Below are 14,118 nucleotides of genomic sequence, written 5' to 3'. Positions count from 1 at the left end.
AAATAAAGAACAAACCACAGGGTACTTGGCAATTAATAATTGTCTTCTGCTACATACCACGCATTTTGAACTTATCATATGCATACGGCAATAAATATATACACTTTGTATGTCACAATTGTAATAAATAAAATATAAACATACATATATATATTTATAATAAATGTTTAATATATATACTATATTTTACTATACTATATCATATATACTATATGATTTACAAAAAAGTTGTTAAAATCAGATAAATTACATATAAACATAAGAATGGCGAAAACACTAATAATAGGCGTTTTCGGTTGCTCGCAAGTATGGCAAAAAATGCATGTTCGCCTATATTCGCTAACCGAGAAATTGGCATCACTGTTGCAATCTGTCAAGTGTTAAGTTTTTTGTAAATAGCAATTCTTGCATATGTGCACATAACGCAAACAAACAACATTTTTTATAAAAATAACATAAATTGAAAATGAAAATGAATACAAAATTAAAAGGAATGGTAAAAATATTGAAAATTACAAAATAAAAAACTGAAATTTTCCTTTTTTTTCCAATTATCAAATTTATGAAATTTGAATTTTTATTTACATGTAATTTTTGACACAAGATTGCAATATTCGTTGGAATTTCCAACTAATATTGGTAACACTTTTTTTTTAATGACCGATGTAGAGAAAATAGTGTTGTTGTTTTGCGTACATTTTAGCCAGTATAGACCAGGAAGTTGCTGTTTTTTGCCATGCTTCCGAGACACCGAAAAGGCCTATAAACGCATAAGACCGTGCTTTATTCGCTTATCTTTACATAGGTTTCTTGAGAATATTGTTTAGAAAATATAATTAAAAAAATTTAATATTATAGTCAAAAATACTATAACTCAACTTTATTATCTCTGTGATTAATAGGTTTCAAATAATAATTTATATTCTCAACCAAATTTTATTACTCCCGAACAATATATTTTATTTCATAGCAGTAAAATTTGTAGGAAATAACAACCACAACCACAGTGGTGCTCCCCCAAGTACTTATATTATTCTTAAAGTTTATTACCTAGTACAATCTTTGGGCATTTAATTTTGGCAACATCCAAGTTGGAATACTGTTCCTGTTAACTAAGATCAAAGCAAAGCTGAAAGCTTTTAGCCTAGTTTTGCTTGTTTTTCGAATTAAAGTTATTTAAGGGTGTGGATAAGCAGCTTAATCGGCAGCTATAAAAAAAATCCAAATAGTCTTATAATGGAAGGCTAAACGCCTGATTGATTAACAAATTGCAAACAAACAGTTCATTTCAATTTGTTTAGTGAAACCTTATATAAAGTGTTTACTATATAAAGCCGTAGTAAACAAAAACTGAAAACGTTTTGGTAAATATTATCATCTGTATAGAAAGTTCCAGAGACATTCTTTGAACATATACGAAAAGTGTTGAAATTTTGTAAAGCGCTAGAAAATTGATTTATAAAAATTTAGAAAACTATTGCATATATTTTCCACCTGGTTTGAATAAAAGTTTATTAAGTATCCTAGAACAAGCAACACAGCCTTTTTTATAAATCGCTAATAATATAATTATTACACTTTCCGATTTTAAAGAAAGGCATAAGTACTGTTAAGAACTGTTAACAATTATTATAAGATAATATAATAATAAGTTAACATTATTACAGCCTCTATGAGTTTTTTCTTGCTAGTTATTTTTGTTGCAAAATTAAGTACATATCATATTTGTTTAAATAGAGTAAAATAATATTTGTTAAAAGTAGTAAAAATACAATTGATCTTACACTCATAAGTTCCACTTGATTTTTTCTAAAAATTGGTTTAGAAGTACATTTCTAAATCCAAATTTCATTGTCTTTAAAGTCATTTATAAAGTACAAAAGTATAAAATACAAACATATTGGTCGCAGAAATGACTTTTTTGAACTGTAGTACAAACGAAAAAAGACAATTTTGGTACTAGACATAATGCATGTGCATAACATTCATTTTCGGCATAGCCCGAAAGAGCGAACTTTGCCGTGCCCGAGACTCTGCATAATATGGCCCTTAGACATCATTGAGTAAAAGAAAAAATTGCAGACACCCAATTCAATCTAGCGAGCACCACAGTCCGAGAGGCTTACCAAGCGTAGGTTTATAGTCAAGAGTAATACAAGCCAAATGATGTTTACAGAACATAACATTCCGAATTTTTGAAACAAATGAAGAATTTATAATCACTAAATGAAAAATAATATATATTACCATTTGTTTTCGTAAAAAACGCAATCGTTCCTAGGCCATTGCAATGGCCATACTAAGGCCACACTAAGCCAGGTTTTAAGAGAAACCAAAAATTTTTCAAACTATAATTAAATAAATATAAATAAACAATTATTAGCGTTAGACATCTAAAATCAGATTTTCTTTTTTTTTTAGTATAAATTAATTTTACAATATGTAATAACTACATATTAGTTGGCTCTTGCCAAGTAACATACTTTATCACCAAAATTTAAACTAAAAACTCTGTTATAAGAATATAAACATAAACTTAGATAGTATGATTTAACTTATCAAAAATATGTAAAGTAATATTTTAAAAATTTTTTGTTAATATTTTAAATGTTTCATGATTTAAATCAAAATTTTTTTTAATTGAAAATTCTTAAAGTTCAAAAAAAAAAAAACGCACATGAAAATCAAGCTGAAAATGAATTTATAATAAAACAATATTCTAGATTAACGTTAAGAACTTTATTGGACTGTTCAAGTAAAACGATTTTTAAATAAGCCGCTTGTTATGTTTACTTTCTTAATAATATTGTTTCATTTAAATTCTTTATAGCTGCCAAGTTGAGATACCTACCTTTTCAAAATAGCAAATTTACCATTTGGCATAATAAAGTTAATTGAATTTATCAACAATTAAAATAGTTGTATAATCATGATTTCGAATATCTACGAAAAATCGGGAATTGTAATAGTATAAATGTTTATATATATAATTAAATATTAATATATATATAAACTTATATTAACTAATTTTTTAAACTTGATTATAAGTTATACCACATTCACAATATCCCATTTAGGCGGTTTTGCTCATCAAAGCATAAATTTCCATGATGGAAATTTTAAATATGTGTCATATGTTTTATAAGTAAGATGTAAACAAGGCACTGAGGAAGTAAATGTTTATTAAAATCTGAGGTTTTATAATTTAAATATGTAGTTGATACATAAAATGTATATAAATGATTTAATATATTAATTATATATTTTATTTTTTTGTGTGATATATTATTAAGTAAAGTTTATAAAAGTTCTATCAACTGCATAAATGAGCTCATTATAATGTGAACGTTCACTCATCAATTTAAACGAGCAAGTACTTTAATAAGACAGTGTGAATGTACTATTGCTTAAAAATTTCCACATTACTAATTTATTATTTATTTAATTATATATGTATATATAAATTTGATTTTTAACGTCCGTTTTGACGAAAGAAACTAAATTCTTAATATAAACTATTATTTTTAATAGAGATGTGTCAGATGAAAATAGACGGTTTTTATATATAAAATGTATTGTTTTCGCTTTATCTGGCAGTGTCTACTCTAATGTACTTTAAATATTATTCAAGCTTATCAAACATGCACTTTCATAAATACACATTCCGTTTACGCGAGCCTTAAAAGTTGTTTTAATTGATGGACGACAAGAAATATACACTATTTACATCATATTTATGAAATAGTTCGCCAAGAAATATAAGTCGAAAGTTTTGTCATTTTTTTTAAAGAGTTGTAATCGTATTTCTCTTAATTTTGTAAATTTTATACGGGGTATTCCTAAAATCTTCATTGTTGTTGTATTATATTTTTCCGCTATTTTGATTATAATATCTTTCTTTTGCTATAAAAGTAAAATAATTTGTAGTTTTACTCTAAAAATTTTTAAAATGTTTAAAATCAACACCGCTGAACAGCTAACTGATTGGCAGCTATCTTAAAAGTGCTTTTAATTCTTGTGGATAAATGCTTTAAAAACTAATTTTAAAATCAGTTTTAAAAGTGATTTCAAGATTCGTGTAAACGTAGTTACACTTTCGGAATTAGTGCTTTCTTATGAGAAGTAAATAATTTTTTACCAATTAATTGAATACCTATAAAAAGTTTGAAATAATTGCATCAATTAAACTTTTAAGTTGATTTTTAAGTAACATTTTATATAAAATTAATTCAGAAATAAATTTGATATAGGGAATATATTTCAAGATATGTAATATAAAAATTAATATTAAATGCGTTTTGAGAAGTTAATTTTAATTTTATAATATTTACCTATATATAACATAAACCAGAATAGAAATCACATTGTGTAAAACTAAAAATACCTACAAATGTTGGAATGTTTATCGGATTTTTGTGTATGGAAAAATTTTTGTTAATGTGGCATCCATATCAGATAGATTTTGTTTGATACCATTAAAAAGCCTTTGTGGCTTTATGTGTATTTGATCTTGTTCGCCGACATAGGACGTTGAGTGTATACGTTTATTCACGCTAAAAGTTTGTTAGTTCTCTTAGGTTTGCAGAAACTTCAAAATGGTATGTTATTTTTAGTAAAAATATATGTATACATAATAATTTATATTTTGTGCTAAAAAAATGTGTGGGAGCAATTTTTTAAATATTAAATATATTCCAAAAATCATATATTTTGGTATAAATGTGTAAAATTAATGTTGGTATATGTATGTACAACGAAACTTGCCGGAAAATACTATAGTATTGTTGGGATAATAAGGCAAGACAGATAGACATAAAAGGCAATAATTTTGCATTATTCATAGTCTTGCGAATGTATTGACATATGTGTGTGTTCAATAGTTGTGTATATCAATGGTAATATGCAATCAAAAATGAATCATAATTTTTATTAAAATTAAATTTAATGCAAATATCATAAATTTGACGATAAAGATTGCGTAAGTCGCTAGAAAATTGTATTTTCATATTTTAGGAAATAGATATATATATATATATCTATATATGTATAGAAATAAATGAAGTGGATTCAGTTAAGTTTTTTTTTTTTTCTACATATATTTCTTTGTATGGGGTAGTTTTATGTACGAATATACATGTTCAAAAAAAGTAAGTAGGAGGGGGTCACAGTATACAGGCAGACAAAGTAATATTTTATAAATTTTAATTTTCCAATAATTATACTGCTTTTCTAAGAAATAAATAATAGTGTTTTTCCATAATTTTTTCTAAAAATATTAAACTTCAAACGGTTTGGTTTAAAAATAAAAAGTATAAATGTAAGCATCTTCACACATGCGGCATTTTTCTTTTTATTTTTTAATTCGATGTACACATGTGTAACGAATCTATTTATTAAAATAGAGTAATATATGTTGCAAAGCTAATTATTTATAATTTATAAACAATTTGTGGAATAAGGTGATATATTTAATATTTAATAAATACATTTATCTTTATCCATTGAAATACATACGCGTCTATTCAAGAAAAAATGTGTGCACATTGCCGCCTTTGATTGCACGTATATGTGTGCGTTGCGATTATTGAGTAAAGTTACTATAAATACATGTGAAAAATAATACACATGTATTGTCTTGTGAATCAGCAATACTTCATTATTTTGCAAGTACTCCATACATTTTGTGCATATTTACAAGAAAAAAGACAGCTTATTATGATTTAAAAACATTTCATATATAATAACAAGGCTGCTATCTTAAGGGCATTTTTTTTTGTGTAGCATCGCTTGCACCCTTGCGATAATAGTTTTATTTAAAAATGAGCATTCTAATGAATATTTTATTAGGCGCTTTATAAATAGACACGCCCACGTTAATTATGTAGCATTGTTTTAATTTTAGGCTTTTTTCTTTCTTTATTTCATATTTTTTAAAAAATGATTTGGAATTTTTTTTTAGGTTTTATCAGCGTTAATATTTGCCACACCCTATTTATTCCAACTACCATATTTTACACAAGTAGAGTTTAATAAGAGTTATATTGAATGCAAACTCCCATACTCTATATTACTCTATAGTTATTAATTGCACATTTTTTTTATGCCTACAGTAGGCCCAAATTACAAAATGAAAATGTTAGTGTTTATTTTTGTTGTAATTTATATATATATATATGTATAATATATACGCATTTGTATAAATTTTTTCGAACATAACCAAAAACAACTCATTCGATTCGAAATAAAATAATCAATTAATATTTACTCATTAATAAAAATAAAATAAGATAAGTTATTAATATAAATGATGTATTAAATCTTTAGGCTTCAGGTGTTACTGTGTCAGATGTATGCAAGACTACATACGAAGAAATTAAAAAGGACAAGAAACATCGATATGTAATTTTTTATATTCGTGACGAAAAACAAATTGATGTAGAGACTGTAGGTGATCGTAACGCCGAATATGACCAATTTCTTGATGATATTCAAAAATGCGGACCCGGAGAGTGTCGGTAAGTAATCATATATAGGTCGTGTGCGAGTTCGAGTAAATTGAGGAAAATAGTAAATTATGTCGGTATGGCGCAAATGTTGGTATTTACCAAAATTTCGATTAGGATAAATTATGTTACCATTGTGAAAATGTTAAAAGATGTTTAATAAATAAATTTAAAAACTTTAAATCAAAAATAATAAATAAATGCAATAAATAAATATTTATATAAGGGCAGTGCAAAAAATCCCTAGGAAATTGCAATTTACTCGAACTCGCACATGCCCATAAACTTTTTTTTTAATTTCTATGGATTTAAGATGATAACTAAACGTTACTAAAAATTCTTAACAATTTCTTATATTATTAATTTATATATTTATTATTAATTCACAGTTTTATGCTCTTTAATATTAATAATACAAGTAATATAAGTTAATAAGTAATTAATGTCATTGTAGAAGTAAATAGTTCGTTTTTATGTTTCCTTTTTTTACAATATTTGTAAAAATTGTATTACATTGGAAATTTCTCCTACGAACATCCTTGTTAAATCGGCAGAACACTTGGGTGTATAACTTTTTTAAAACCAATTATTTTTTATTTTATCATTATTTGCAACCGCTTGTAGAAGTAAAATATATAATATATAACTAAAAGCATTCAATATATAATATATAACTAAAAGTATATAATATATAACTAAAAAGTATTTAATATATAACTAAAAAGTATTTAATATATAACTAAAAATATTAATATATAACTGAAAATATATAATTCAACATAAAAACAATAATACATTTGATAAAATTTAACGAATTTTAACTTTACAAAAGTTTTTGTTGCAAAATATTATGGCCTTAGTAGAATCAAGTATAATACAGCAATAAGAAAATGCATCATTCCTATCACGATGGGGTATAGGAATAAAAATTGGAAATTGTGATGAGAAAGATGAGTAGAGAGTACTAGAAAAGGGTATATAGTGATTTAAGTCTAAATTTTAATGAGCTCTGCCACTTTAGTGGCACAAAACTACAGTTAAATTGGGTTCAGATTATTGTTGGACTTTGTTGTTGTAACTCGTAAGGATCTATAAAACACAAAACAAGTAAGGAATTACGAGACGAATATATGTGCACATAGAGAGGGATTAGGGAGTCAGAATGGTTTGGGGTTGGATGGGTTCCACGAACGGCGGGGCTACGCCTCGGAGCCATTTATCGAATTCGACAATCAAGTGCTATTCAGATCACTTAAAAGGGACTACAGAAGTATTATATAATTATTAAAGTAGTAACTTTACTTTAATACTTAGTTTTTAAAATTGTAGTAAATGTTCACATATATATGTATAAAGAATAGCATTTAAGTTTCGATACGTTCAATGTATCTGCCTTTAATTTATCACAATTAATATAAAACAAATTCTAAGAAATAGTAATAAAATAAAATTGAAATTGATATCTCCGATATATACATAAGCTGTGATTAAAAACACATGCCGTCATTGTTTTCAATGTAATAATAAAATAATAAATTTTATATGTATATGTGATTAAAATATAACAGCTGTTTATTTTTTCGTATGTAATTTATTTATAGCTATGGTCTGTTCGATTTTGAGTACATGCATCAGTGTCAAGGCACATCGGAAAGCTCTAAAAAACAAAAATTATTCTTGATGTCATGGTGTCCTGATACTGCTAAAGTAAGAGAAATGGTTTTTTGTTTTTAAATATTGTATTATAAAATTTAATGTAATTTATTTTTTTTAAAGGTTAAAAAGAAGATGTTGTATTCCAGTTCTTTTGATGCTTTGAAGAAGTCCCTAGTCGGTGTTCAAAAGTACATTCAAGCTACTGATCTTTCTGAAGCTTCACGAGAAGCTGTGGAGGAAAAATTGCGGGCTACTGATCGTCAATAAGCATTTTGATAAAACTTTATCTTATTTGTTTTTGCAACAGCAACAAAACAGAAATAAAATGAATTCATAACTTTATTTATACATAATAGTATTTTCAATTTTTCATAACAATAGATTGAAGAATAAAACTACTAGTAAACATTCTATTATCAAAATATGAGATAAATGGGTTATTTTATTTAAACATTGTTAGTCTTATATGTATATATATATATATGTATTGCACATTATAAGTACTTCAGAATTTTTCTTAAAATGATGTCGGTGAACGTTTATATTCGAGTGATGAAAAGGATAACAATGTTAAGATTGAATTCATACAAATGAATGCAGTAAAAAAAAATGTAAAATGCAGTTAAAATAAAATAATTTTATTTATAGAATTGTCTGAGCCATAATTTAGATATTTGTATAACATTATACCATAATTCAATTAACGTTCATACGGAGTTTAAATGTCATACTCTAAAACGCTATGCTCAACATTATTAGCAAATAGGTAAAATCATAATTAACAAGTTCCTCATTTTTTATTTTTTTTGAACAACTAAGGGATTTTCTATTTTAGCTAATCTTTCATGTAAACTTTTTTCTTCCTATTTGTGAATAGGTATCGAAAATTTTATTTCTTGTACTTCGTCCATCTGTGACTTCTTTACATCTTATGTGTTACTAACCTCAGCTATTCCTGTTCGTCTTTTTGTGTACAGTGCAATTTATATTTTTAGCAACAAATATTTCTCTTAGTTTTCATTTAATGAATAGATAATGTAGGTAGATGAAGTGAAAGGGGTTATGCCCATCTCAATACGCTTAAAAGTATTTTAAATTCCACATTTTTTGTAATTGTGGGATGGTGGCTTTGTGTCCTATAACCAACTGAATGGATTAATGAATACATGCAATTGGGTCATTTATAAATTGGACATTGGGAGTGAAATGATTAATAAATTAATAACATAATAGCATAATAGGTATTCAAGTATTTCTTTTCCTGACACCAGCGAATATGATATACATAAGTTGGAATGGAATTAGTCAATAAGCATGTAGAAAAATCTTTATTCCTACACGCAATATATTTTAACTGGCTCTTGTGCTGTTCAAAGAAAAACATTTCTACCTAATTCATTTCTGCCTATTTTACTTTTTACACCATGATTGCAGCTAAAATCCCAGAGACCAAATGAATAAGACAGCTAAATGAGTAGAGTTAGGAGAAAACTCAACGAAAACAGTTAGACTCTGAACCCTGCAAAATTGTAGAGAGGAGCAGACAAAAAATTTTCGCCTCCTGCATTTGGTATTTTATATTTTTTTTACTCTATTCACTATTTTATGGCTTACAATGTCTAAATATTTCGACTATGTGAGTCGATATTCTAAACCATTGATTTTGTTTACGAACTACTAGCTCTTGTATCAGTGGTAGAATGATTTGGTTCGATTCCATTAAAAGATCGAAGGTTTTGGTTCAAAATCTGTTTAGATCCGAATTATATTATATTATATATTATATTATATTCCTATCGCATTTAGGTATATTGACACTATTACTCATATTAATGGTAATAGTACTAATTAAAAACTGACGAAATAAGTAACGTCATTTAAGTAAGTTTAACATTGTTAAAGTAGTAAAGAAGCAAAGTATTAGCGCAATAAATAAGGCCATCTGATTGATGTTTCTAAAATAAAGAGAAAATAGGAAAAGTTTTTTTATATTATAATATTAGTTAAAGTATTAACAAGATGCTGTGGAATTGAAAGTTCTCTGCTATACCCACTTCAAAAATTGAAAAGAAATTTTATTTTGGCACTGCATCTCTAACTTCTTGATAATAATATTTAACTAAAATTAAACTATTTTTAGAGTAATACTAAAGTTAGCATATCCTGATTGTATGACTTATTTGGACACTTGTATATATACACAAGCAGTTAAGATTATCATTTTTCTGAGAAAATTGGTTAATCTTGTACTTTCCAATAAAAACTTTACGTCATGTTAGAGAAGTTAATATATACGAAAATATACGAATATGTAATTAATGACGCAGCGTTCATTAAAAATAATAATATTCGTCATTATTTTTGTTACAAATGTTATAAGTTATTTAAGTGTTTTGCGGTCTTGTGGAATGTCCAAAATATTATATCTAACAGGCCAGCAAATTGCAAGCAATCTGCACACCCATTTGAGGTGCTCAATGGCTGCTATTTCCTATTTTGGTTACTACATACTTTCTTGCTATCAGTTCAGGTTCTGAATGGCTTTTGGAGCAATATAAAATTAGAAACCAAAGTTATTGACATATATGTATATATATTCTTCTATTTTTTTACCTATTATTGATACTCACACAATCACATGTAGATAAGTTTACCGAATATAATCACATGGAGCCATAAGAGTTCGATTATTATTCGTTTAGTAATCTAAACTTTTCAAAATTTCAAATAATAGGTTTTGATAAAAAGACCATATATACCATGGTATATATTTAATTTATTTCTAAACTATTGATAATAAATGAACAGTTAATTGATAAGGCCAATTTTGGATTGTCATATATGTAAATACCATACTTTTTTGTAGAAAACCAAAAAAATGATGTTTTTTCGGGTTTGTTAAATTACTGTTAAGTAAAGGCCTATAACTTGATTTTTGATTTGGTGTATTATTAATAATAAACATATTTATTAATATATAGATACATATACATATTTATATAATAATTACACATACCCTAGATATACCCACTATTTAAAGGTACTATTTTTTTATTATTGTTAGAGGTCTGGTTGTTGAGATATAACCAGACCATATTTACGCCATTAAATTAGAAGTAAAAATGCAGGATTAACTTTGGGAATTTATATTCAATAGGAAAATTATTTTCTAAATCCCATTCTTTTTAATGATTATGTAGAATTATGAGATGGAAATTATTTTTAATGAAACAAAAAAAAATTAAATCTTTTTGCAAAGCAGATTATTTATGTTTATTCTTTTTACCTCTCAAAAGATATTGCTTATCTTAGCCATATTATTTTTAACTTATATCATAATGAAATCTATATTGTGAGTTTCTTCTTGAAATGGTTTAGTCTATAGAATTACAATTTTATCGTTCTATTTTTTAGCCAAAATAAACTGATCGTAAAAATTCGATTTTCGCCAATGCAGTTAGACAATTTCTGATTTCCGGATTTTGATTTTAAAAGTCAAAAATTTTAATAACGCTCTAAACGTGACTTTTCAGAAATTTTTTCATACTGAATCTATTTGCGACATTATTTTTGATTTTATTATATTTTGACTTATTTATATAGCTATGGAGGATACTTTAACAAAAAACTTTATGGTAAACCTACAAATAAAATACTCTATTACAGGGATGCCCCGTCTACATTACTTTTAGCATATTTATTTTTGAAATGCTCCTTGCTAAACGGGTACGCACAATCACCAGAGCTGTTATGCTCTCTAGATGGTTTCCGTACGTAAACTACTAAGAAATAACATTTGCGATATTTTTAATTTTTCTAAAAAATTGTACGTATGTCAGCTCTAAAATATTAGTCTATAGCATTTGTAATCTCCGTTACGTATGCGTTGTACAATGATAAAATAGATGTAGGACGTGTGCGAGTTAAGCTAAGTTGCATTCTAAATAAGGGAAATTCTACGTTGTGCTGATAATGTAATGATGTGTCGATACGTGTTGATAAATGGTCAAATGTGTGCAGTGCAAAAAATCCCAAAAAACTTCCCAATTGGTTTGGCATCAACTTAGCCTAACTCGTACACGTCCGCAAAGCGCTTTCCTTGGCATCCTAATAGCTGCAGCAAAAGAAAGTGAAATTAATATTCAATCTAACATGGATTTTTAATTCACAATGACCCGTCAGAAAACTCAATATTAGACTGATGTCTCTGCCATTCATCTTTACGGTCGCTAAAATTTAAAAGAACTCAACTAGCGTAGAGATGTCTGTATATTGTTGGAAATTTTTATATTGTATTTAGCTGTTCTGTGCCGAAAAATTTTAATAATTGTTTGTGTGATACTAGTTGTAAACCCAAGTATTCAAATGTTTATATTTTTAATAGTTTTTATATACCTAGTTCATCTGCCTCCCAGGGAGGAGATTTAGGAACTGAATTGATATCTCGTTTAGAGATGCATAGCAGTTAAAAATCAGTTTAGAAGTGAATAGTATATATCTATTGAAATTGAGAATGTTGAAAATATAATCAATATTTGCTGAAAAGGAACTGGACAACTTTAGTATGGAATTGTGAACGTAGTTATTAGTCATCTGTTGTAAATTAAGTTAAAGTCTAAGAGTTTTCACAGTTTACTCTAATGCAAATGTCGTTGTCTAAGACCGACCATTATTCTTTAATACCACTCAGCAGTATCAGTCTTATAACGGCAAATTAAAATCCATTGGGTTATATGAGAAGTGGTGACCTTCTTACCAATTACTTATGAATAGTAAAGAAATATTAGTTTTTGTAATCGTTTAAAGATATTTTGATTAATTTTAATATTCGTATGTTTAAGTAGCTATTGACTTCAATACTTACACGTGTTTAATTTTTCCAGGCTTAAGGTCGTATTTTTTATAAAAACTTATATATAATATACAATAACTATATACTACATATATAAAATCGAATTTAAGATTAATTAAAAAATATGACAGTTGTTAACTTATGCATATATTTATTTAACAATTGATTTAATTAGGTTTTTTATTTACTGTTTTTGTGGGATATACCAAAAAGTTTTGCGTTTTGAAATATATATACTTAGAATTGATATTTTATAACCTTGGTTTTATTTGAGTTAACCCTAAGACCACATACTGTACAGGTTTCATAAAAACTAATCACATTTTCCAAACGATTTCTTTTTGTCGCATATTCTTCAGTATTTTTATTTAACTAACATTTTTTTTATGTATTTAGTATCATTTGATGTATCAAAGACTTGAGATAAATATTTATACTGAAATAAATGCAGCTGTATATATAAAACAAATAAAACATTAATTAATTAAAAGGTAGTTTTCACTATAACAAATTTATTAACACTTTCGTACAAAGTATATTTGTAAATGAATCATTAAACTTTTGATTGAAAATAAAATAATTAAAAAATGATTGAATTGAGAAGTTGCCTATTATGTTAATACCATCATAATCTTTATTATGTTAAAGATTTTTTAAGAATAAATAGTTATTACTTCACGACCTCCTCCTCTTACCATTAGCACCTTTTCAAGGCCTTCTGTTAATACTTCTAAGAACTCCATATCTATAATTAAGTAAGAAAAATATATAAACAATGCAAGCTTCTAAAAATATATTTTAATACTTACAATTGCTTTCACGGTCTGTTTTAATATTTCTTGGTGGTCCTGGTAAATTCATAATTACCAGTTGAGCGTCTTGTGATTTATTTACAATAACTTCATTTAATTTTACAGCAGTATGCATTCGGCGTACATTGAATTCGTCTCTGAAAAATATAAATATATAACGATATATGTAATTAGTAATTAGATATAGTTTTTTGTTGCAAATGTTAGGTTAGGCTAGGTTATACCGGTGATCCCTGGTGGATCCATTTAGGCCTATTGGCCCACTGTGTTACCGTATATATAGGAATTGCAAATG

General features: G+C 26.5%; 2 protein-coding genes across 2 annotated transcripts; one reads left to right on the top strand and one right to left on the bottom strand.

Moving 5' to 3' along the window:
- The first annotated feature begins 4,490 nt into the window (after positions 1-4,490).
- LOC119687345 (cofilin/actin-depolymerizing factor homolog) lies at positions 4,491-8,583 on the top strand. Its single transcript, XM_038101632.1, has 4 exons — positions 4,491-4,598; positions 6,325-6,515; positions 8,105-8,210; positions 8,280-8,583. The coding sequence occupies exons 1-4, from the start codon at positions 4,596-4,598 to the stop codon at positions 8,424-8,426; spliced, it is 447 nt and encodes a 148-aa protein (XP_037957560.1). The 5' UTR covers positions 4,491-4,595; the 3' UTR covers positions 8,427-8,583.
- Positions 8,584-13,503: 4,920 nt separating this feature from the next.
- Positions 13,504-14,040, bottom strand: LOC119687344 (solute carrier family 12 member 4-like). Its single transcript, XM_038101631.1, has 2 exons — positions 13,821-14,040; positions 13,504-13,756 (listed from the first exon to the last, which is right to left on the bottom strand). Exons 1-2 carry the CDS (start codon positions 13,936-13,938, stop codon positions 13,665-13,667), a joined length of 210 nt encoding a protein of 69 aa, XP_037957559.1. The 5' UTR covers positions 13,939-14,040; the 3' UTR covers positions 13,504-13,664.
- Between the last annotated feature and the right edge of the window lie 78 nt (positions 14,041-14,118).

The sequence above is a fragment of the Teleopsis dalmanni genome, chromosome X (genome assembly GCF_002237135.1).
Source record: "Teleopsis dalmanni isolate 2A chromosome X, ASM223713v2, whole genome shotgun sequence".
Classification (NCBI taxonomy): Eukaryota; Metazoa; Arthropoda; class Insecta; order Diptera; family Diopsidae; genus Teleopsis; species Teleopsis dalmanni.
This window is presented reverse-complemented; position numbering and strand designations above follow the sequence as displayed.

Coding starts and splice junctions, on each gene's coding strand:
- LOC119687344 (XM_038101631.1), bottom strand. CDS start 13,938: ATGCATACTGCTGTAAAATTAAATGAAGTTATTGTAAATAAATCACAA. Junction 13,757..13,820: donor AACAGACCGTGAAAGCAATT/GTAAGTATTAAA, acceptor ACTTAATTATAG/ATATGGAGTTCTTAGAAGTA.
- LOC119687345 (XM_038101632.1), top strand. Junction 6,516..8,104: donor TGCGGACCCGGAGAGTGTCG/GTAAGTAATCAT, acceptor ATTTATTTATAG/CTATGGTCTGTTCGATTTTG. Junction 8,211..8,279: donor GGTGTCCTGATACTGCTAAA/GTAAGAGAAATG, acceptor TTTTTTTTAAAG/GTTAAAAAGAAGATGTTGTA.